Here is a 24,084-nt window from a genome sequence, read left to right on the forward strand (position 1 = left end):
TTATTGATCCGATTTTCAATGTCAAAAAATGAAATTGTTATCAAAATTTTAAACTCTAGCCTAGCTATTGAAATGAACTGATTTCGCACCTCAAGCCCTTTTCAAATGTTAGTCTTGAATTTATTATTCAGATGATGAATATTGTCTTGTGTAAGTTGTGTAAATTTACATCTTTTTATGTGTAGTATCACTTATTCCACAAAAATCAAAGTAAAATAACATCGAAAAAAGGTGATATTTAGATTTACTCATTTTATTACAATTTCATTCTTTGTGAAGTCATATCTCAACAACCAAAGGTCGAATTAGCAATGTTTAAAACAAATTGTAGAGAAATTTCTATAGCTATTTTAAAATATTTGGACATTATACTCAAAATTTGAAAAAAGACAGCTCTTTCCAAAAAAAAAAATCAGACAATGGTTCTAGTTCTTGCTAAAAAAAAACCATACACTTTATCAAAATTTCACTAGAGAACTTTAAGAAAGCGAATATTTTTCACAATATGTTATTTTGGAATACATTTAATTTTTTTTTAAACAGCGTTTTTTTTTTCTTCAAAATAATATGCATAATTCATCGTGTATTATGCACTACAGTCCAGACTCGATTTTCCGAAGGCCTTGGACAAATATAACTTCGGATAACCGGATCTTCGAATGACTGAATCAAAAAAAAAATTTTCGTTGTCTTTTTTTGATTGCTGAGTTTAAGTATGACCCCCAAACTACGCTAAAGTGACTTAGAATTTTTAAATCCAAGATGGCGGCCAAAATGGCGATGATAAAGTGTTGAAAATATGCATTTTGTTATTTAATATGAAATCAACTGGCAATTTGGCAAAAATTGGGTCGCAGAACTCGAATTCTATGGGTAATTCTCTACCAACTCACACGAAATCGGGAAAAGTTGCCCCGACCCCTCTTCCATTTGCGTGAAACTTTGTCCTAAGGGGTAACTTTTGCCCCTGATCACGAATCCGAGGTCCGTTTTTTGATATCTCGTGACGGAGGGGCGGTACGACCCCTTCCATTTTTGAACATGCGAAAAAAGAGGTGTTTTTCAATAATTTGCAGCCTGAAACGGTGATGAGATAGAAATTTGGTGTCAAAGGGACTTTTATGTAAAATTAGACGCCCGATTTGATGGCGTACTCAGAATTCCGAAAAAACGTATATTTCATCGAAAAAAACACTAAAAAAGTTTTAAAAATTCTCCCATTTTCCGTTACTTGACTGTAAAAAATTTTGGAACATGTCATTTTATGGGAAATTTAATGTACTTTTCGAATCTACATTGACCGAGAAGGGTCATTTTTTCATTTAGAACAAAATTTTTCATTTTAAAATTTCGTGTTTTTTCTAACTTTGCAGGGTTATCTTTTAGAGTGTAACAATGTTCTACAAAGTTGTAGAGCAGACAATTACAAAAATTTTGATATATATACATAAGGGGTTTGCTTATAAACATCACGAGTTATCGCGATTTTACGAAAAAAAAGTTTTGAAAAAGTTACTTTTTGCGTTTCTCTTTGTTTCGTCGTCCGTGTCTGTCGCGGGTGACCGTGAACGGCCATGATCGATGACGACCAACTTTTTCAAAACTTTTTTTTCGTAAAATCGCGATAACTCGTGATGTTTATAAGCAAACCCCTTATGTATATATATCAAAATTTTTGTAATTGTCTGCTCTACAACTTTGTAGAAAATTGTTATACTCTAAAAAATAACCCTGCAAAGTTAGAAAAAACACGAAATTTTAAAATGAAAAATTTTGTTCTAAATGAAAAAATGACCCTTCTCGGTCAATGTAGATTCGAAAAGTACATTAAATTTCCCATTAAATGACATGTTCCAAAATTTTTTACAGTCGAGTAACGGAAAATGGGAGAATTTTTAAAACTTATTTAGTGTTTTTTTCGATGAAAAATACGTTTTTTCGAAATTCTGAGTACGCCATCAAATCGGGCGTCTAATTTTACATAAAAGTCCCTTTGACACCAAATTTCTATCTCATCACCGTTTCAGGCTGCAAATTATTGAAGACACCTCTTTTTTCGCATGTTCGAAAATGGAAGGGGTCGTACCGCCCCTCCGTCACGAGATATCAAAAAACGGACCTCGGATTCGTGATCAGGGGCAAAAGTTACCCCTTAGGACAAAGTTTCACGCAAATCGAAGAGGGGTCGGGGCAACTGCTGTGTGAGTTGGCGGAGAATTACCCCTATGCTAAAAGTGAGAAAATAAAAAAAAATGCAAACTTTTTCTATGTTAATGACTCGATTATCCTTAGGATAATTGGACTCAAGATAATCGAAACTTCGGATAATCGAGGCTTCGGATAATCGATTGGCATTTTTGGTTGGACGCGAACAAGCAAAATCACTCACGGTGTCTCAGGGGAAGAGAATCTTTTCCGACAGTAACTTCCAATAACTCCTAACAAAATCTGACAAACAGGGCTCGCACCCTGTTGGGGCCTAAAAGGACGCGGCAGATAGCTGAAAACTGACAGAAGTCAATAGATGTAGTATTTAGACAATCCTTAAGAATTGTACAATTAATACACTATTTGCCCCTTGTGAAGATGTTTTGGTCTTCCACTATCTACATGCAGTATCCGCCAGCACAGTATACTGTCCACTACCCTGATGCTCCCTCCCCGATCCCCGGCTTTGATTCTAACTACTAATAACAATGAAAATCATTGATGAGAAAAGGTCAATGCAGATGAAAGGCAAATCGATTTATGCAAACTTATAAAAATACTCCGAAATTGATTTCGTCTGCCTCTTATTTTTTAGTAAGTAGGTACATTAAAAATGTTTTAAAAAAATAATGAAAATAAAATTTTAAACATTTATGAATCACAAAAAAAACAAGCAATTAAATCTTAGCAAACAATGCACTTGAATCCTTCCCAACAAACATGCTCACGTTCAAATAATCGCCTCATTAGCCCTGCCAGGTCAAGCAGATCACGAACGATGAGTTATATAATTTTTATTAATCGCACGATTCCTTTTCTCGGTTCTCGGTTCGATTGGCTCGCTTTTCGATTGGGTACTTTGGACCGGGGCTTTTCTCATCCGTTCTTCCTGATAGCTGAACATAAAATTTTATTAATTCCAACTTCCTTATGACAACCTCACTCGTCGTTTTCACCCTCTCTCTCTTCCGCGCGATGATATTGACTTCCGGTTCAATTGTTCGATTTACGACCACTACTTTGCAGGCAACCAATACCACTACTATGGGTAAATCGATCGATTTGTGATGGCATTGTCTTGTCGGCGGACATCTTGGTCTACCTTTATTCTCAGTTGCTTTGAAATTTATATTTCTATTTGAACAGAAAGATTCTCTCTATTTTTCAACATTTCCATGCCACTGAGTGTAACCAAATCTTCGTCGTATTCTTCACCTTAATAATTTTCTTTCTTTCTTCCCTCACAACTCCCTCCAGGGCCTGATGATAACTCACAACGCTTCCGCCCGGGTGATCCGCTCGAACCAGAGCCTGGTGCTGCAGAAGGTGAACCGTAACTCGTCCGGAAATTACTCGTGCAGCGCAATCAACGGCGAGGGCGAAACGGTCAGCAATCAGCTGGCACTGCGGGTCAAGTGTAAGTGCATTATCGTTAGTGGAACTCTTGCAGCAAGACTTGCCGGCACGGTCTTGGGCAGGGCAGGGCACGAGTTGCCTTGTTGATTGCAGCAGCTCCCTGTCCAAAACCGTGTTGATTTATGTGCCATTGTTGGAAATTAATGATGTTGTTAAATACGAAGGTTAGGCAAAACAAATATTGACTCTTTGCATTTATTTCAAAAAGTGATTTAAATATAAGGTTGTCACCATGTAAGAGTCCCCTTTTTCCAACATTAAATAGCATCTTACGTTAGCAATTACGATGATGACGATGTCATTATCCCATCGGGAACATACCCTCTCTGCGTTTATTGCACCTAGTTGCATTACACAGTACTTACAAATTGATGAAAGTGCCTTCAGCATAACTTCCGGTTTCCCTCTTCCCCTCCTCTCCCACAGATGCCCCCGTTTGCGCGACGGACAAAATCATCATCGTGGGCGCGTTCCGGAGCGAGTCGCTGCACATCCCCTGTGAGGTCCACGCCGATCCGCCCCCGCGGCAGTTCTTCTGGAAGTTCAACAACTCGGGCGAGACGCTCGAGATCGGCAAGGAGCGGTACGCCAAGAACGGGTCGCTCAGCGTGCTCGGGTACACGCCCGTCTCCGACCAGGACTACGGCACGCTGACCTGCTGGGGCCAGAACGAGGTCGGGCTGCAGCAGTGGCCCTGCTTCTTCCAGGTGGTGCTGGCCGGTAAGTGGGGTGAAGGGAGGGAAGAGGGTTGATGAAGAGGGGTTTCTTGGCTTCGGGGCGCACGGTGTTCCTTATCATTTTTTCATAACTGTTTAAACATTGATCACTATTTTTAATTTTTTCAGTGTTTTGTACAAATAGACAGATTTCATTTATCAGATTATTTTTCAAATATCCAACATTTTTTATTACTTTAATTATTTTTTTTCCATATATTTCAAAGGAGGCGCGCGATACTTCTTGAATCATCCCCTAAAACGAAGATTTTTAAATGATCGTGCGCATCCATCGAAATATTTGGGAAAAAAAACTTACAATTAGTAGGATAAATTTAAAATATAAAAAAATCAATGAGTTAAATATTTTCTAGGTTCCCACGATATATTCTTAAATTTGTACCTTAGGAAGGAATTTTCTGATCGACTTGATGTCTTCAGCAAAGTCATAGGTTGTGATGAGGTCAATTCAGGGGAAAAAGTAACACTCTAAGAGTTTGTTTTTTCAAAAATAGAAAAAATCCTGAATGTCACTTTTTTTAAATTATATTTCTTACAAAACACAAAAAGCAACTTTGGAGCTTATGAAAAGCGAATAAATTTTAAATTGAGGTAAAATTACAACATTAAAGAAGTAATATTCAACCTTCCAAAATTGCATTATTCTTTACTGTGAAGATCAAAGGTTTTCAAATTTATTAGAAATGAGCTCTATTTTTTATGTGACATTTAATGCTTGATTTTAAAACTTAAAAGACATATATTCAATAAATTGGAAATTTTAGTTAGATTTCACTTTTTAATAAAAGACTAATTGGAATACATGCAGAGAAAATATAGTTTTCTTTGTTTAACATCGATAACTTATTACAGGATTTTCAAAGTTAAAAAATGTTAATAATAGAAATTACCTCAACTATTTGAGCGATGTTTAACCTGGGCACTTTTTTGAAGCATTAAAAATGATTTTTACCTAAAATTAAGTATCAAATGACAATTTTATTAAAAAGGATGCATTTCTTGGAAAAAAAAAATCAAGAACTCTTCGACTGTAATTACGCCGTTTCAAATATTTTTTGAAGTTTATGTCCCTCGACTCTGACCAAAATCGAGGGGGGGAGGGCAAAAAAATAAAAAATTAATAAAAATTGAATTTACGAGCAACGGTTTCAACATTTGAATGAAAAAAGTGTTTAAAAATGCATTATACACCTATTCAGTTGTTTTGCAATCACTAGTTTCCAAAATACCTAAGTATTGACGAAAATTTATTTTTTTGCCAAAATAAAGTTTTTGCGGAGGTGTACGTTTGAATTTCATAAAAATTCAATATATTTTAAATCCAGCCCAAACATGCTAAATATGATTATCAATGAAGAAAAATGCGTTTTAGATTGTTTTCAGCTGATTTAACTTTTATTTTCATTAAAATTTTGAAGTTTTTTGAAAAACAAATTTTGTTTTGCCCCCTGATTTTTTGGACCAATTCTGAAGAGGGGACATAAACTTTGAAAAATATTTGCAACGGCCTTAATTTAGTCTTTATTATTTTTAAAATTTTTGAATGCATTCCAAATATTTTTCCTAAAACCTTGTTTTTTTCTAAAAAAAAACCAAGTCTTTGTGAAAAAATATAGATTAAATGCAGCGTCACTGAATACTTCAAAATAACAAATCAATTGTTTTGTATAGTTTGAAATTCAAAGCGACCGATCAATTTGAAAATACATTCTGAGACAGCCGACTTGTTTTGATATAGTCGACATCTCTTTCTATATCTCATCAAGCTGGTACAAATTTTATTCAAAGTTGGCCCGAAAAATCAGGGGGTAAAACAAATATTTTTTCAAAAAACTTCAAAAAATTTTAAGGAAATTTCAGAGTAATCAGCTGAAATTAATTTAAAATGCATTCCCCTGCGTTTAAAATCGTTTTAAGCATGCTTGGGTTGATTTAAAAATCTTTAGAATTTTTGAAACTTTTTGATGTTTATTATCGCAATTTTTTTTCACTGCAATTTATGTTTTCGTCAAATCTTGCATTTTTTGAAAACTATTGATTGCAAAACAATTGTACTAATGTAAAATGCATTTTAAAACACTTTTTCCATATAAATGTTGAAACTATGGCTTGTTATTTCAATATTTATATATTTTTTATTATATCACCGATAAAAAAAAGTCAATAACTCATTTTTAACATCTTTCTGAAAACGACTCAATTCAACCAAATCTTGTTATATTTTAATGCTTTCACTAAGAATATATTTTTTGAAAATGTAGTATATTTCAAAGTATTAACACTCAAAAATTGATAACAAAATACCGTATTTTTTCAAAAATACTCAAATTTTCAAAATTTGGTGAAAATTTTAGTTTTCAACAAAACAACTTAAATAAAGTGAAAACCCATATTAAATTTTACTACGTTAGATACCCATATTGCAAATTTGAGTACTTTCGAAAAAATACGGTATTTTGTGAACAATTTTGAGTATAAATGCTTTGAAACTTGCTACATTTTCAAAAAAAAAATCTTAGTGAGAGCATTGAAAATATAACATATTATGGTTAAATCAAGTCGATTTTAAAAAGATTTTAAAAATGAGTTATCGTCCATTTTCAGCGATAAGATTATAGCCGATAGAATTATCAAAATTACGATAACGATATCGATAAATTATCGATATCGTCCCGACGAAAATGATAACCATTATCTTTATCGCTAGACGAAAATATTATCGATGAACCTTGCGATCAATACCTCAAAGTTTTAAAATGTCAAAAATTCGAGAATGCAAAGCAAAATTTAAAAAAGAAATGGAAAATTCTAGAAATTTCACATAATTGTATATAAGTCAAACCTAAGGAATGTTTGAGTTTAAAACCATGACCAGTAATGTTTTGTTGTTGAGCGGATTTTTGTTTCGTGAATTTGGTGTGTTGAACTGGATTTAGAGTGCTGGTTTGGTGCTCATTTGACGTGCGGTTGTCCCTTTTAGTGATTAACAGTGAAGTTATGTGAAGTTTGCTGGTTTTTGTGGTGTTTCTGAGTGAAATTGTGAAATCGGTAGAGGAATCTTCGTTGTCTTCTTGTTGGCCAGGGTAGACGCTTGCGTTCTTCCCGCAAACGTCAAACTTTTTCATTTCTACTCATATCGTTTTTATCGTTTTGTTTCTACGGAAGTGTTTTAAGTGCTGCCAGTAAACACAGGAAAGTCTGTGGGGTGCATTAATATATCTGCAATGAATTTGTTGGAATTTCTAACTCCAAAATGCAAAGTTTGTAGCACGGAAGTGTGCTGAATTCGATTTTAATAACGTAATCTAAAATAGTTGGTGAGTATGTTCTGAGCTGGAGAAGATGAGTGAGGTTAGGCCGGGTAGAGGCGTATGCAGCAACGAAGTGCACGGAAAAAGTGAACTGGCGAAATAAACGTTTCAGTTTTGAAGATTATTTTAATGAGATTATGTTGGGAATGGAAGAAATGGTCGTTGGTTTTTTTTTTTTTTTGAGGTCGGCCAAAACGGTTCGCGAATTGGGATGCGTTTTTTCGGTGAAATTTAAGAGTTACTGCCGCAAAAAGTGTTTTAATCGTCGCGAGTGTATTATTTGTGTGGAAATGGGTTGGAGTTTGTCCAATTTCCCAGGAAGAAGAGTAGATTTTTGTGGAAATAAGTTTGGTTGCCGAACGACTATGGCTACTTGAGTTTGAAACGGCAGCAAAAACGAAGAGTTTTAATGTGTGTGTGGCACGGAGATTCAGTGTTGGTGCGTCCCAAGTCTGCCATTCGGTGTTTGGGTGGTGTGTGTGCGTCGTTCTGGGAACCTTGCTTTCGGTTTAGGTGGCCTTCCGGTGGCATTATATTGAGTGGTCGCTGCCGCACAACCGGCCCGGAAGTGCTCACTTTGGTGCAAAGATGACACGTTTCAGTCTCCTTCGGTTTTTGGAGAACCGAGAAAGCGGAGCTGCGTGGAATGTGCTGGTGCCCTGACGGGCGAAATGCTGGCCACGAAGAGGAGAAAGTGGTCAGGTTATCAGCGGGAGCCGTCAAAAATCAAAAAATCAAACCATCCACATTAACGACCCCCGGGTCTTTTGTGGTCTCTATTGCAAGTTTCTGCTCGAACCTAGGAGTCCGAAGGCTTGAATGGGGAGAGCACCCAAACCTCTTTCTACTCCAAGGAACCTTCCACCCCAGTGTTTGAACTGACGACCTTTAGATGGCGAGTCCAACCGCCGCCAGCGATTCCACCGGAGTAGGCTTGGTTTGGTGTGTTGTTTGTACTTATGGCATGGAGACGACTCCTACACCTGGAATGACTTAACGGCCTAACAACCAAGGCCGGGACCGACATTTTACTTCCTCATCCGATGGAAGGTTGCAGCAGATGGGAATCGAACCCAGAATCATCCGCTTACAAAGCGGACAGCGTAACCATTCGGCCACGCACTGCGGGAGCCGTCATATTTCTTGAATCCGGTGAGTCCGTTCTTTGTTGGATGTGTGTGTATGATTTTGAATGCCAATAGTGTGCGTGAGTTGTGTTGCGAGAGGGAGTAGGAGTGTTTGTGCTCATTTGGCGATAACCCTGCATCGGTGTTGGTGACTTCACCAGTAGAGAGTGGACACATACGGGAGTAGAAAACGCGCTCTTTCGGCGGACAAGTTGCGTGGCGGGTGATGTGGGCAACAACGAAGCGTGGATGAGGGAATGTGTTCTTCTCGGTAGAGGATCTCGAGCAGCGGTGGGGTCAAATCTTTAGTATCGGTTCGCGCGTTCCTTTGTGCTCTTTTTGTGCGAGTCAGTGTGCTTGAGTGTTTTAATGGGTATGAGATGGAGAGGTTGAGAGAGTGATTATAAGAGATCGAAAGGAAGACAATTTTGCAGTGTTGCCAGACGAACAGACAGGGACGAACGTTCACGATAAGCTTCCGTATTTATTTATTTATTTTTTTTTTCTCGATTTTGGTACACTGTTTGTTCCGCGGAACAGGGTAAATCAACTTTTTTATTTTTGCTGCGTAAACGCGTTCTTTTATCATGTAACATAGATGCGGTAGTTGATTTTTTTATTTGTACGCGAGACCGAATTTGTCGATAAAGTATCTAATCATTTATAAGCAGGAAATGCGCCAAATCATTTAACTTAAAGTTGTATTTAGTTGTATCTGATACTGTAGAAATCCCATTTTGTTTTTGGTTCAATCTTTCCACAGCCGGCTGTCTAAGAAAGAACTTTTAGTGTCGTCGACGGAATACGAGTTCGAAAAAATATGATTCTCGTTTTAATCATATCAAAACAATAATAATTTCACCTGACTCTCAAAACTAAACTTAATATCATTTAACTCAAAAGAAAAATACACGATGTTTTTTGTGATATGATATTTCTTAAATGTATTCAAAAGTATTTAGGTAAGAAAGTATTTTGGGTTTTACTGGTGTCATAGGTGGTATGTAAGCGTTTGTATGAATGAGTTCGTTTAATGTTTATCAATTTATTTTCCAGGTTTTTCGAATTGAGTCGATTTTTGTTGGTGGGGCAGCGTGCACGCCTTGCAGGATTATTCGTGTTTCGGGCGTCATTTTTTTTTTCCAGTGATTTTTTTTTTCTTTTTTGTGCTTTAATTTCGATTACATTAATTGTTTTGTGATTTTAAAAGCCCTTCCTATATCATCGTTGATCAGGAGGCACGGCGTCGGGGAAATTGTGCATAAATTTTCAAATAATGTATTAAATTTTCACGGTGCAAAAGACATTTGTATAGAATCGGTTTATTTTCATAAGTCCTTCTTTTATCATCGTTGATCGGAAGGCACGCCGCCGGTTTAGTTCGTTTAAGTTATTGTTTTAATTTCATCACAATCGTTTACGTGATGTAGTATTTCTCCTACGCGATTGCCAAGCCCTTCTTGTAGCTTCGTAACTCATCAGTTATCGGTCGCTTTTCTTATAATTATTCAAAACTTGAAATCGTCTATGATCCACTCGAACTAAACGAGGAGTTTAATATCTTACCTGCGAAATACATTTTTTGTGGTTTTATTTTTCCACAGCCGGCTGCCTAAGATAATCCATCTAATCGTAAATAAATCACAAATAAACGGGAATAGTCTCAACAGCAGCATCCGATTGCTTGCCTTGGGAATAATACATCACCCCATTAAACAAAACTTATCGATTATTTGGGTCACATCATCATCTTCTATGATGAATCCTGACCATTACCCTTCCCTACTAACAAAATCCCAAGTAGAAGTAGTTTTCCGGCACACGCGGGGGTGTGGATATCGTATAGAACCCACCCTTGGTAGCAGCCTGTGCTAACTAACATTCCCGTCCCATCCCCTCGAGATCTACAAACTGACATGGCGGGCGCCGTTGGTGGCCAACGACTGTTACCTTTCTGCAGCAGTTCTAGTTTTGATGATCTTGATGTTTTATCTTTTCAGCGCATTCATGCATGCTGTTGATAAGAGAAACATCACCAGATCGTTGAAGCGTATGATCGGTTGTGCTGACAGGTTATTACGGTCCTGTTCAGCAACGGAGAAGGACAACCATGGGTGGTCTCTCATGCTCATGCTCATGCTCATGCTCATAAGTCAAACCTAAGGAATGTTTAAAAAAATAGTTCACATAAGAATATTTAAAACTAGTTCCCAGTACCGAAAAGGACCTAATAAAAATAATTTTATGAAAAAAAAGAATATTTAAAACTTTTTATGCATTTTCGAAAACCACTTCTGAATGAGATTTTTAAACCAAACATAATTGGAAAATCTAAAAAAAAATCGACTACGAATCAAAAAATTAAATTTAAAAATCCATTTACAGATAACTTGTTCACAAAATCACTCTAGATTTTTATTCAAAACAACATTTTGTATAGTAACTGAGTATGAATTCGAACCGATAAAAAGGGGTTTTCTAAATGTCACCTTATTTTGCCTGAAATTTTTAAACTAACAATCTTTTGAACACTATTGGTTTGAGTTTTAATATTGAAAATGAAACATTTGTGAAAAATTCTGATCTTTTAAATAAAAGTCATTTTAACCTACACCTTTGCCAAAGACACCAAATAGTGGTAAAAAAAGTAAATCTTTACCAGTTCCTGAGGGGAACACCCATGAAGAGTATCGAGGCCGGCATTTACAAAGCGGATTCAGTGGCAGTTCTTTACTCAACTAATGTTAACATGTTAAGGTTAATGTTAACATAGGTCGCCTTCCTAAGGTGTCGTTGATAAGGTCCAGTTTGTGACGACACACTACCTTCCCTTTACTAAGCAATTGAATCCAGAAGGGGAAAGATCACCAGTTGTGTTGGTCCGATCCAGGATTTGAACCCCGATCTTCCGCTTACTAGGCGGAAGCGTTACCACTGGGCTACGTGGCTCGCTCGAAAGACACCAAACAGATCTGAAAAAAAATGCGAAAATATAGAGAACTACTCACCTGTTCTTTTATTTAATTTATTTTGAATAGGTCCAATAAATCAATGATTTTTCAAAATGCGAATTTTAATACCAGACAAATAGTAAAAAATAAAAAAAACTGGAACATTGGACCTTTAAATAAATCCCAGGTTTATAAATATTGCATAGTTTTCGAAATTTTCTAAACAACGTGCTTTCAAACGCCGTGCTCTCAATTCCCGGGGATAATGGGTCGATTTTTAATTTCGTACGGGGTTTTAATTTCCTGTTGCCAACTTTTTCTTCCCATTCTTCCGCTAGGGCTGCCATCGACGGTGAAAAATTGCACGATAAACAATCAAACGCAGAGCTCGGTCGAGGTGCAGTGCCTGGCCGGGTACGACGGTGGCTTGCCGCAGATTTTCCTGCTCGAGCTGGTCTCCGGCCGGACGGGGCGGTTACGGTGAGTATCGAGGATGGGATTTAATAGTTGTAACACTTTAAAGAAGATTTTCATTTATTTTTTCCTCCTATCAGGTACAACATGACCAACCCGGACGAGCCATACTTTGTGATCGAACCGCTCGAGACGTTGATCCACTACGGCGGTATGTACGACGAGGGCGGACTGTCCGCTGATGACCACACGCTGCGGGCCATCATCTATGCCGTGAACCAGAAGGGTCGCAGCCAGGGCGTGATCGTGAAGGACTTCTTCCTGGAGAGCACCACCACCGAAAATCGAGCCGGTAAGAAAACACTCAATTCATATTTGAAAACCAACCAAGTACAAATTAATTAAATTGTCTTTAAAAAGATCCTGATAAGAATAGAAAACAAAGTAGTTACCTCCTCAAAAGTTCAACGTTATCTTCAAAAGGCGAGGCCAATGCCACAATTAATTACTAACTTTTAGTACATAATTGAACGCAGAACGATAGCAAACACTGACATTGCAACACTCTTGTTTCTAGTGCTCACCAGCAGCTCCTTGGACAGCGTTTCGCCGATCCTGTTCGGTGTGCTGCTGACGCTGCTGGTCCTGTGCTTCGTTATCTTCGTGCGGGTCTACTACATCAAAGCGACCACGACGGCGACCACCATCACGAACGTTAGCGCCGATCTGGTGAAGCAGCACGGATCCAAGCAGGACGCGTCCACTAAGGTAAGGGGTCATCTCCGGAGGGGGGCTGGAAAAACACAGAGTTACAATTGTATTGAGTTATGGCGATGCTGCACGAAACAAAACGAACTATCGTGGAGTGAAGTGGAGTTGTTGGGAGCTCATAAAAAGAACACGACGTGATGCATTGCTTAATTAGTGCACCTTTCGAACCTTAACCATTACGGTTGTCTAGCGCAGTGATTCGGAACTGAATGCTGTTTGATGGAAAATTACCATTTCTGCGTGATTGTACTATCTTGTCGCAAGTGCATTTTTAACTCAATTGAGTTAAGGATTCATACAATTTTGTGCAACTTTCAACCATTTGACTTTCACAGATACCCAAATTTGATTTCAATCTTTAGATATTGAACAAAACCGTAAAACCCCGTGCAATGTTTGTATTTGACTGTAGTTCCGATCAGATCGAGATACCTTGCAACTTATTTGGGGTCGCTCCTGGGTCAATGTGACCGATTTTCATGGCCATATTCGAATTCAGCGACCCCAAATTAGTTAAACAAGACTCGTCGACAGCCTTCAACTGTGATATTGTTGACTTATCTATATAGTCGCCATATTGGCCGCCATCTTGAATACCGTGTGACCGCGATATTCGAATTCAGAAATGTCGATTTAGTCTACCCAGGCAGACGGTAATAACAAAATTCATGTCATTTCAATAACAAATGTTGTTAAACTAACAGAAAGTGCTATGGAATATTCTTGCAAAATCCAAAAATTTTTCATTTTAAAATTACGTGTTTTTTTAACTTTGCAGGGTTACATTTTAGAGTAAAACAATGTTCTACAAAGTTGTAGAGCAGACAAAAACAAAAATTTTGATGTATAGACATAAGAAGTTTGCATGTATTCTTCACGAGTTATCAGAATTTTACAAAAAAGTTTTTTGAAAAAGTTATGATTTTGACCATTTTTGACCAGTTTTTCGAATTTTTTACCCCTAAAACTCAATCATGTGCTATTGAAAGTATTTTTTCGAAAAGCTAAGCTAATTTGCATCAGAATGACCCCTTGGACGATTGTTGTGACTCGGGCATTGCGAGAATCAGATTTTTTTTTAATATTTTTGTGGTGAGTGAGTGTATCCGGTTTGTTTTTTTTTATTTCCGAAAATTCCCCACATACAAGCAGTGCACAAGCCACAAAAATCGTCCAAGGGGTCATTCTTATGCAAAATTAGCTAAGCTTTTCGAAAAAATACTTTCAAAAGCACTCGATTGAGTTTTAGGGGTTAAAAATTCGAAAAACTGGTCAAAAATGGTGAAAATCATAACTTTTTCAAAAAACTTTTTTGTAAAATTCTGATAACTCGTGAAGAATACATGCAAACCCCTTATGTCTATATATCAAGAAGTCATATTGCAACATTGTTTTTCCAATACAAGTCTCCATTCAATTGTGAGGTTAATGACTAGCCTGAATATGAATATATGAAATTCTTTATCTTGAGAAAGAATCTTCTGATCAGCAAAATTGTAAAACTTTTCGGAAAAATAGGTACACGGAAAAAAACAGATGTATATTTTACTTAACTTTTTATAACTAAACGTAGATTTTTTTTAATTAATGAAATTTTATGTTGAGCTATTTGAGCTTTAGTGCATAATTATTATTTATACTAAATCTGGTTACGGAAATATGATTTAAAAAAAATGCGTACGCCCCCCTCCCTCCCTTTAAAAATTAATCCGAAAAGTCAGGGGACAAAAAAAAATATTTTTTCAAAAAACATCAAAATTTCAATGGAATCAAAAGTAATGAACTGAGAACAATCTAGAATGCTTTTTTCTGCATTGATAATCGTATTTAGCATGTTTGGACTCGATTAATAATATTTTGAACTTTTATGACATTACAAAAAAAAACAAAAACTTTTTTTTCTTCCAAAAATAAAATTTAAAGCAAAAACTTTTTTTTCTTCCACAAATAAAATTTTCGTCAATACTAAGAAATCTTGGAAATTAATGATTGCAAAACAACAGGACAGGTGTATAATGCATTTTAAAACACTTTTTTTATTCAAATTTTAATACCGTGGCCTGTAATTTAATTTTTTTAACTTTTTTTTTTAATTTGTTTTGCCTTAAAAATCAAATTATTCGCTCTACAGCATTGCCTTGGCGTTCTCGATTACGAGATTCCTACTCGAAACTAGGTGTTCGAAGGCTTGATTGTTGAGGCAATTGCAAACCTCTTTTTACACCTTAGCTTCCATCCACCCCGAGATTCGAACTAAGCAAGCAGTGCACAAGCCACAAAAATCGTCCAAGGGGTCATTCTTATGCAAAATTAGCTAAGCTTTTCGAAAAAATACTTTCAAAAGCACTCGATTGAGTTTTAGGGGTTAAAAATTCGAAAAACTGGTCAAAAATGGTGAAAATCATAACTTTTTCAAAAAACTTTTTTGTAAAATTCTGATAACTCGTGAAGAATACATGCAAACCCCTTATGTCTATATATCAATTTTTTTGTTTTTGTCTGCTCTACAACTTTGTAGAACATTGTTATACTCTAAAATGTAACCCTGCAAAGTTAAAAAAAACACGAAATTTTAAAATGAAAAATTTTGTTCTAAATGAAAAAATGACCCTTCTGGGTCAATGTAGATTCGAAAAGTACATTAAATTTCTCATAAAATGACATGTTCCAAAAAATTTTACAGTCGAGTAACGGAAAATGGGAGAATTTTTAAAACTTTTTTAGTGTTTTTTTCGATGAAAAATACGTTTTTTCGGAATTCTGAGTACGCCATCAAATCGGGCGTCTAATTTTACATAAAAGTCCCTTTAACACCAAATTTCTATCTCATCACCGTTTCAGGCTGCAAATTATTGAAAAACACCCCTTTTTTCGCATGTTCAAAAATGGAAGGGGTCGTACCACCCCTCCGTCACGAGATATCAAAAAACGGATTCGTGATCAGGGACCAAAATTACCCCTAAGAGCAAAGTTTCACGAAAATCGAAGAGGGGTCGGGGCAACTTTTTCCGATTTCGTATGAGTTGGTGGAGAATTACCCAATAACAAAAAATAATTACAAAGATTTGTTCGAAGAACAACTAAAAAACTTTTGATGTTTACAAGCAAACCCCTTATGTTTATATATCACCATTTCTGTAATTGTCTGCTCTACAATTTTGTAGAACATTATTACACTCTAAAAAATAACCCTGCAAAGTTAGAAAAAAACACGAAATTTTAAAATGAAAAATTTTGTTCCAAATGAAAAAATTACCCTTCTGGGTCAATGAAGATTCGAAAAGTACATTAAATTTCCCTTAAAATGACATGTACCAAATTTTTTTACAGTTGAGTAACGGAAAATGGCAGAGTTTTTTAAACTTTTTTAGTGTTTTTTTTTTTCGATGAAAAATACAATTTTTCGGGATTCTGCGTACTAATCTAATCTAATCAGACCCTAGCGCAGCCAATCTTTCGAAGGGATCCTGGAGAGTGCCTTAGGTTAGATGACGCCTAGCACTCTTCTTGTCATTTATTAACATTTGTAGTGCGCCATTGCATTAGAATGCATTGAAACATCACAAGCGTTAAAGCGGCCAGGCCTACTGCGTAAAGCCGTATCGCAGAGATGACTCGTAATTGGGTTGAGTTTGAGCACTGAGTGTTCGAACAACAACACAATTCTGAATCGACAGGGGAGGAAGAAGCGTGGGGACACACCACCATACGCTCCGAGATTTTGGTTGTATTCGTTGGGAGCACCATGCTAAGAAGGTTTGGTAACTCCGGGACCCTCTGGGATGGGACATTGTATTTCCACGAATGCCCTGGACACTATTTGCCGTGGCGCCACAACTCGCTCTCTGTAACAGTATTCCTAATTCCAGTCCACGCTCACCAAGTCGTCATGGCCTAGTGGTTAGCATTTTTGCTTACCAATCCTAAGGACGGAGGATCGAACCCCGCCTCGAGCGACTTTGATTTTTCGTTCATATTCATCATTTCAAATTTATGTGTTCTTAACTTTCTCGTTGGGAGCAGATGGGAATCGAACCCATAACCATTCACTTACAAAGCGAACACCGTAACCAGTCAGCCACGGCCGCTCCAATTTTTCGGGATTCTGCGTACTGAAAAAAAATGAAAAATTTTGTTCCAAATGAAAAAATTACCCTTCTGGGTAATTTTCTATTTTTCATGTTACCCTTACGTCCAATTTTTAAAGTTTCTTAGACAAATTTATAGAAAACTTTCTGAACTTTCAACAAAGTCGAGAGGGGGGAGAAAGTAGTTGTTTTGCATTCATTAGTTTTCAAAATAACTTATTGTGGTAGTGAACGTAAAAATTTCGCATAAATTTAAAATATTTTTAAATGAACTCAAACATGCTAAAAATGATTAACAATGCAGGAAAATGCATTTCAATTGTGTTAAAGTTGAAAAAACATCTTTTTCCATAAAAATTTAGAAGTTTTTTGAAAAAATATTTTGTTTGCACATTGACGCCGGAATTGGCGACATAACCTTGGGACCATCCATAAACCACGTGGACACTTTTTTGGAAATCTCCAACCTCCCCCTCCCATCGTGGACAATTTCCATACAAAAAAAATATTTTTTGTATGAATCGTGGACAAACCGCCAAATCACACCTCCCCCGTAGTCTCCACATGGTTTATGGATGGTCCCCTGAAATACTGATTTTGATTTTTTGGGTTTCTATGCATTTCAAAACAACTATTTAAACCATATTTCGAGATAAACTGCCTGTTCAGTGCTTAGATAAGCTCAAGTTAAATTGATTCAAACGCAAACTTTGTTTTGCCGAAGAAACCAAATCGACAATTTTGATCTTTTTTGCGAGAACAGATCCAATTTTTTTATAGCTTGTATACAAACTGAAAACAAAAATGGCTTCTTTGAACTTAAGGAGTGGATAGAGAAGTTTCTTTGGCATTAGAAAAAAAAAATAATATGAGGTTAATTGTAAGCAGAATATTTATATCTTCGTACTTTCAAATCCAAACGTTAGCAAGGAACTCGCGAAATTGTTCTGTAATGTCATGATATCTAAACACTACTTCCAGTACTACAGATTAAATATTTCTCGATAGCGGAAAAGCATGCCAGCAACACTCTCACGGAACCCCACAAAGATGTTGGCACGTAAAGTACCGTAATGTTTCGTGCAAATTTGTACCATTGAAATACCTGAAAGCCCGAATGCCGATGGCGATGGTTTTTTTTTTTTTTTGCTCTGCTGTGAATACTGTTGCCTTGCACGAGAACTTTTCTCCTACAATTGACCGAAGGAACGGCACGTTCGGAGATTTTCCCCGTACTTCCTTATCCGCTCGAGCAGTATACACTCGTACAAACATACCGCACAAGTACACCATGCTATATGCTAACTGGTGTGTAAAGTCAGGAAGCAGCGGCAGCAAAAAAAGCTTTGAGCCGATAAGGCACTAACAAAAGCTCTATCGCTGGGGCAGTCCAAAGTCTGCGTGAAGGAATTCCACTCGAAGCACACACACACAAAGCATAATCACATTTGTTGGTATTAATTTCTTTCCGCATGCTTTGAAAATTTTCCACTTTTCCCGGCTTTCAAAGGAGGAAAATGCTTCTGGTAGAAGAATGAGAGGGGAAAGGGGGATGTGATTCGTGTAAACAGACCTGCCAGGCTTGTTTTTCTTGATTCTTGTTGTTTTTACTTTTTCTTGTTACGAAGGCTTTCAACATACAATCGTTTTGCAATTAGTCGGATTGAATTAGATTCTGGGAATGGTAAACATGGCATTTTGAGGGGTTATTTGAACGAGGTTGCGTTGCGAGGAGGCATTTTGAGCTTTTCGTGGTATTCTGTGATAAGGAACGTAGGAAAAGTTTTTTTCGCAAGAAACAGTTGAATGCTGCAAACCGAAAATTCCTAAAATTCGTGGATATTTTCGTTTCCATAAATTTAAGGTAATTTACTGACATCAAGTGATTTTCGCTCCACTAATGATGTAAAGTAGGAGGAACCCGTTCCAGAAATCAGCACCCAGATTTCCATCTTAACGGCAATTCCGCATCGAATCGGGGCTAATTTTTTATGAATTTCCATCGCCGCGCCTGCAGCATAATAAAAAGAAACACTTTTTTTCGAAAAATAATTGGTACTTTGCCCACACACCACAAAAGCAGCAAAAAAAAAGCACCCCACCGGCTGATGCAGCTCCGAGTTCAGAGCGCCCCGCGTTATTGTTATTTCTCGAGGTGTGCTATTACAAGTCATTAAGGCGAGCAGAACAGAAAATCGGTGTTTTTAGCATAACCAGTAGCAGCGCCAGCCAGCAGAAGCAGAAGCATATCGTAATAGTAATTTTATCCCCGCTAAATTGTGCAGAAAACTACAATTTTTCCCTCCACTCGCCGTTTGGATGGGGTTCTCCGGCGAAGGGGTGCTTGCAATTTTCCACCGTTTTTATTCACTCGCTGGGAACTTGGGCTGAGGCAGAACAGCGATGTTTGGAAATTGAACCAATCGAAAGTTGGAACAAATTTGATTTCAAACTTACTTACAATTAAATTACAAATTCAAATTCAAAATACTTACAATCAGGATATATTTTTGAAAAAATAAATAAATCCAAGATGAGGCCTAAAAAAGGCAGTGAAGAAATATTGAGCAAATGATTTTTTCAACACAACAGGACATCAGCCACTCAAATTTAACTAAAATACTGTTGCCGAACCTCGAATGTGATGTTAAAAGTGAACAAAAAATTGCCATGATTCGATTTTCTAAGCCCCTAAGAAAACATTAGATAATCGAACTTTGGATAAACAAGCCTGAACTGTAATCAGGATAAAAAATAGTTTGACTTGGAAAAAATAATTTATTCTTAAATAAACTTTTTATTAGTAAGTTAAATTTCTAAATTTTTGAAGTTTCAGAGGGCCAAACAATGTGTCATTTATATAATTGAGAAGAATGGGCAAATATTTTGTCGTCGAGTTATAATATTTTTTAACAGGATTTTTTCTGATACTTCTGCACCCGACCCTCTTCGATTTCAATAAAATGTTGTAGACATGGATACATACTTTACTTTACATAAGATATTTAAATATTTTTGTAACTTACTGTAAATTGTAAATTACTGTATGTATCTCGAAGCCGTATCAAAAAGTGGTCAAAGACAAACTTGTACGAAATACACTGAATGAAAAATACACTCCACTTCTATGAAATTTTTCGATTGTTCTAATTTAAAAGTTAAAATTTAAAGTGATGTCACATTTTTTTTAGTTCGAATTTTTTTAAGAAATCGCCTAAGATATTGCAAAAATACTCAAGAAAAAAGCAGGATGCCGACAGTAACCGTCAAAAGTACCAGAAAAAATCTGATTTGAGCTGGAATTGCTCATATTATAATAAATATTCTGTATAAATTGACTTAACATTTTCTGCTTAAGTGCACTGTTTTCAAATAATAGGAATTTTCAGAATAAAATTTTCGAAAAATCATTAATACAAATTTCCGATAAAAAATAAGTCGTAAAGAAAAAACACCGCAGCCAACAAAATGATAAGCTGGGAAAATGTCCTACAATTTGTGAGATACAAGCCTCTTAAAGATATACTTTTTAAACAAATTATTATTTCTCAGTGTAATTTTTGATTAATCGTGCCTCGTTATTTGTCAGTTCGATTACAATGATTGAACATATTTTTTCGTGCTTTAAAAAATAGATAGAATAGATAGAATTTAAAAATTAGCAATTTTATATGATCATAAGTTTGATAATTTCCGAAAAATATCAATTTGTCATATTGTACAACTCCAGAATCATAATTTGGTGGACCACGAAAACAAAAAAGAATATAAAATGAAAAAAAAATCTTAAAGTATCTGATTTGCTAGAAAAAATTAACAATCTAAGTAATATTTTTTTGCTCAAATTTGAATGTAAAATAATAGTCAACAATTATTGGGAAATAATTATAACTTGAAATTAAGAAAATTGTTTCCTAATCTAATCTAATCGAACACAAGCGCAGCCAGTCCGAAGAAAGCATCCTGGCAGAACTTGTGGTAAGATTACGCCTCAAGTCCTTTCTTGTCAATATTAATGATTACAGTACATCCGAGTTACCCGGAAATGTATAGCAAAAATTAAAGCGACCAGGCCTACTGCGTTGTGTTTGCCGCAGAAAAAAAAAATTGTTTCCAGAAATAAAGATTGTCTATAACTACAAAATTAAAAAAAATGCGATTATATGTTTGACAACAACAAAAATTCTATTAAATCATGTGAGTTTGCAAACAAAATTAAAATAAAATTTTCATCAAAAATAATTATTAAACTAACCATGCAAAGAAGCAATATCTAATTGCAGTTGCAATTTATTGTTTATCAATTCATGATCTACAAAAAAAAAACAAAAAAAATAGCATTGATAAGCTAGGGTGGCCACCTCGAGAAAAAGTCGTAAATTTTATTCGACCGAGAGAAAATCAGGAATACTTAAGATTTAGTTTAGTTGGACTAAATTCATTATGCTTTTTCTCTACATGAATATTTATGTTAATTACCAGAACCTGTTTTAAAAATCTCATGAAAATGTTAGACAACCAACATTTGGTGGAAATAAAAAAAATCAGATTCTTTTTTAGTAGTATTTTCTAGAATTTATGTAAGAAAAATCGTTATGAAAATGTTATTATTTCATTTAAAATAATAATTGATGATGAATCCATCAGAAAAAAATAGTGAACTTATTTTATGCTAAAAATAACTGATATGAGTACCGTAAACTGGGGTGACTTTGATAGCCCGGGGTGACATTGATAGAAATTTGATTTGGCCACTAATTTTGATACTTCCAATGTAACAGTAACATTTTTGCATATATGTTCGATAATAAGCTATCCCTTAATGCTTACGTACTCAAATTTCTCAAAAATGTTTAGATATTAATTTGACGGGCATTTGTAAAACCTATCAAAGTCACCCCGGGCTATCAAAGTCACCCCAGTTTACGGTATATATTTTTAGCTTTAAAATGTTTGAAATATTTGAAATTCAAGATATTTTGTATGGAAAACTTTCAACAGTAAAATACCTATCAATACGAGTTGACCACTCAATGTCAAAAATTAAACAATAGTAACATTATCTTATCTTTCGAATTAAAAGTATTTTCAATATTAAAATATATAAATTTATAGGAATTTTCAGAGTTCGCTTGATTATGACTTCTAAAGGCTAAAAAACACTTTTAATGAAAACAATCACTTTTTGGTGGTTAAAACATGAAAACAAAAATTTAGTTCTTGTTGGTTTTAGATTTGATTCATCATTGTTATCCGAGCATTCGTTGGAGAAGGTTGTCTGATTCAACATGACTCGTCGCGTCCCGGCGCAAAACGCCGGCAATATCGCCCTACCTGCGGCTCAAGCAGGCAAAAAAGTGGGAATTTCCAAAAGGAAGGTTGAGGCCTCAACTGATGGCCAAAAACCGGGGATTTCCAAAAGGAAGGTGCTTTTGGAAGTGACATCGAACAGCAAAAAGACGAAAAAGAGCGACGGTACTGTACCGATGGATGAGGAGGAGGAGAACTCTTCGTCGCACGAGGAGCAGCTATTGAAGAACAACAAGTTTGCTGGACTGCCTGACGAGGACCAGGTAGCGAAAGCAAAGGAGAATGAAGTGAAACAGCGAAAGGAGAAACTGCCTCCTTTTATGTGCGGCAATCAGCAGCAACGATCGACTTTCGAGCGGGGCTGGTTGAACTCATCAAGTCTGGGAAAGTCCAAGGCAACATTCGTCTGTGTCAGGACGGATTTAAAGTGCTGGTGCAATCCAGGCAGCACTATCAACTGGTCAAGGATTACTTGACCGAAAACGAGGCGGAGTACTTTACCCATGATGTCGCCATGGATAAGCCGTACAAAATCGTCGTCAGAGGTCTGTACGACATGCCAGTGGAGGAATTAGCTGCCGAGCTAAAAGTTTTGAAACTGGATGTGTTGGCCGTGCACAAAATGAGCCGACGCAACAAAGACATCAAGTACCGTGACCAGCTCTACCTGCTGCATTTGGCTAAGGGATCGACGACGCTTCCTGAGCTGAAGGCAATCCGAGCGGTTTTCAACATTATCGTGTCGTGGGAGCGATACCGACCAGTGCACCGTGACGTCACACAATGCTTCAACTGCCTGGGTTTCGGGCACGGAGGTAAGAACTGCCACCTAAAGCGTCGTTGCGCCAAATGTGGTACCGATGCGCACATCACATCCCAGTGCATCCAAGATTCGCTGGTGAAGTGCCTCAACTGCAACGGTGAGCACTCGTCAACCGACCGAAAGTGCCCCAAGAGAGCTGAGTTCGTGAAAATTCGGCAGCAAGCATCGACGAAGAATCAGCCTCAGCGTCGTAGAACTCCTCCAGCCCTGGTGGAGCAAAACTTTCCACCTCTTCAACCGCGACGCCAGGTCCCGAACTTGGCACCGTTGCCGTTGGATCCCAGGAAGAGAGCTGAGATGAATCAACCGCGGCCGGGTTCCAGTCAGGAGCCGAGACCGTCACCACCGGGCTTCAGCCAGGAGCCAAGACCAACCCACAGGGCCGTAGCCAGGATTTTTGTTCGGGGGGGGCTTGGGTTCAAAAATTCAAAGGTTATGGAAATCAGTAAATCAGAAATTCCATTTGTTTAAATTCACCTGGCTAACGGTAAGATGATTGAGACGAATTATAATACTGTAAAATAATGTATGCAAAAAAGATTTAAAAAAGCTTTGTCCTATGTTTAAAAAAATTAATTGAGGAAAATGCTTCATCAAAAATCCACTTTTTTCATATACCATGTTTATATATACCTAAGGATTTGAAAAGAAAGTGATTTTCTTACGTTTTCTTGGATTGTTGAAATTTAAACGAATTTCATGAAAAACTGTCCGCTAGCAAATTATCGTTAAATTTAAAATATACCATAAATAAATTTATAATAAAAAAAAAAATGCCCGAAGAATGTTAATTTATCTCACTTATGTATAATTTCGTTTATCAACAAATCTGGATGAAAAACTTATGACCAAATAAAAAAAAAATACTATCTAATTTAAACCCGTTTAGATAGAAATTTTTAGCTGTGTGTATATTTTGATGGCAAAT

General features: G+C 36.5%; 1 protein-coding gene across 1 annotated transcript in view; it reads left to right on the forward strand.

Moving 5' to 3' along the window:
- Nucleotides 1–24,084, forward strand: part of LOC6036051 — a 747,764-nt gene that overhangs the window by 690,611 nt on the left and 33,069 nt on the right. The window contains exons 11-15 of the mRNA XM_038257515.1: nt 3,466–3,625; nt 4,051–4,344; nt 12,089–12,230; nt 12,305–12,516; nt 12,742–12,932. Coding sequence (XP_038113443.1) covers nt 3,466–3,625; nt 4,051–4,344; nt 12,089–12,230; nt 12,305–12,516; nt 12,742–12,932 — 999 coding nt within the window. The remainder of the gene's footprint in view (nt 1–3,465; nt 3,626–4,050; nt 4,345–12,088; nt 12,231–12,304; nt 12,517–12,741; nt 12,933–24,084) is intronic.

The sequence above is a fragment of the Culex quinquefasciatus genome, chromosome 2 (assembly GCF_015732765.1).
Source record: "Culex quinquefasciatus strain JHB chromosome 2, VPISU_Cqui_1.0_pri_paternal, whole genome shotgun sequence".
In the NCBI taxonomy this organism is placed as follows: domain Eukaryota; kingdom Metazoa; phylum Arthropoda; class Insecta; order Diptera; family Culicidae; genus Culex; species Culex quinquefasciatus.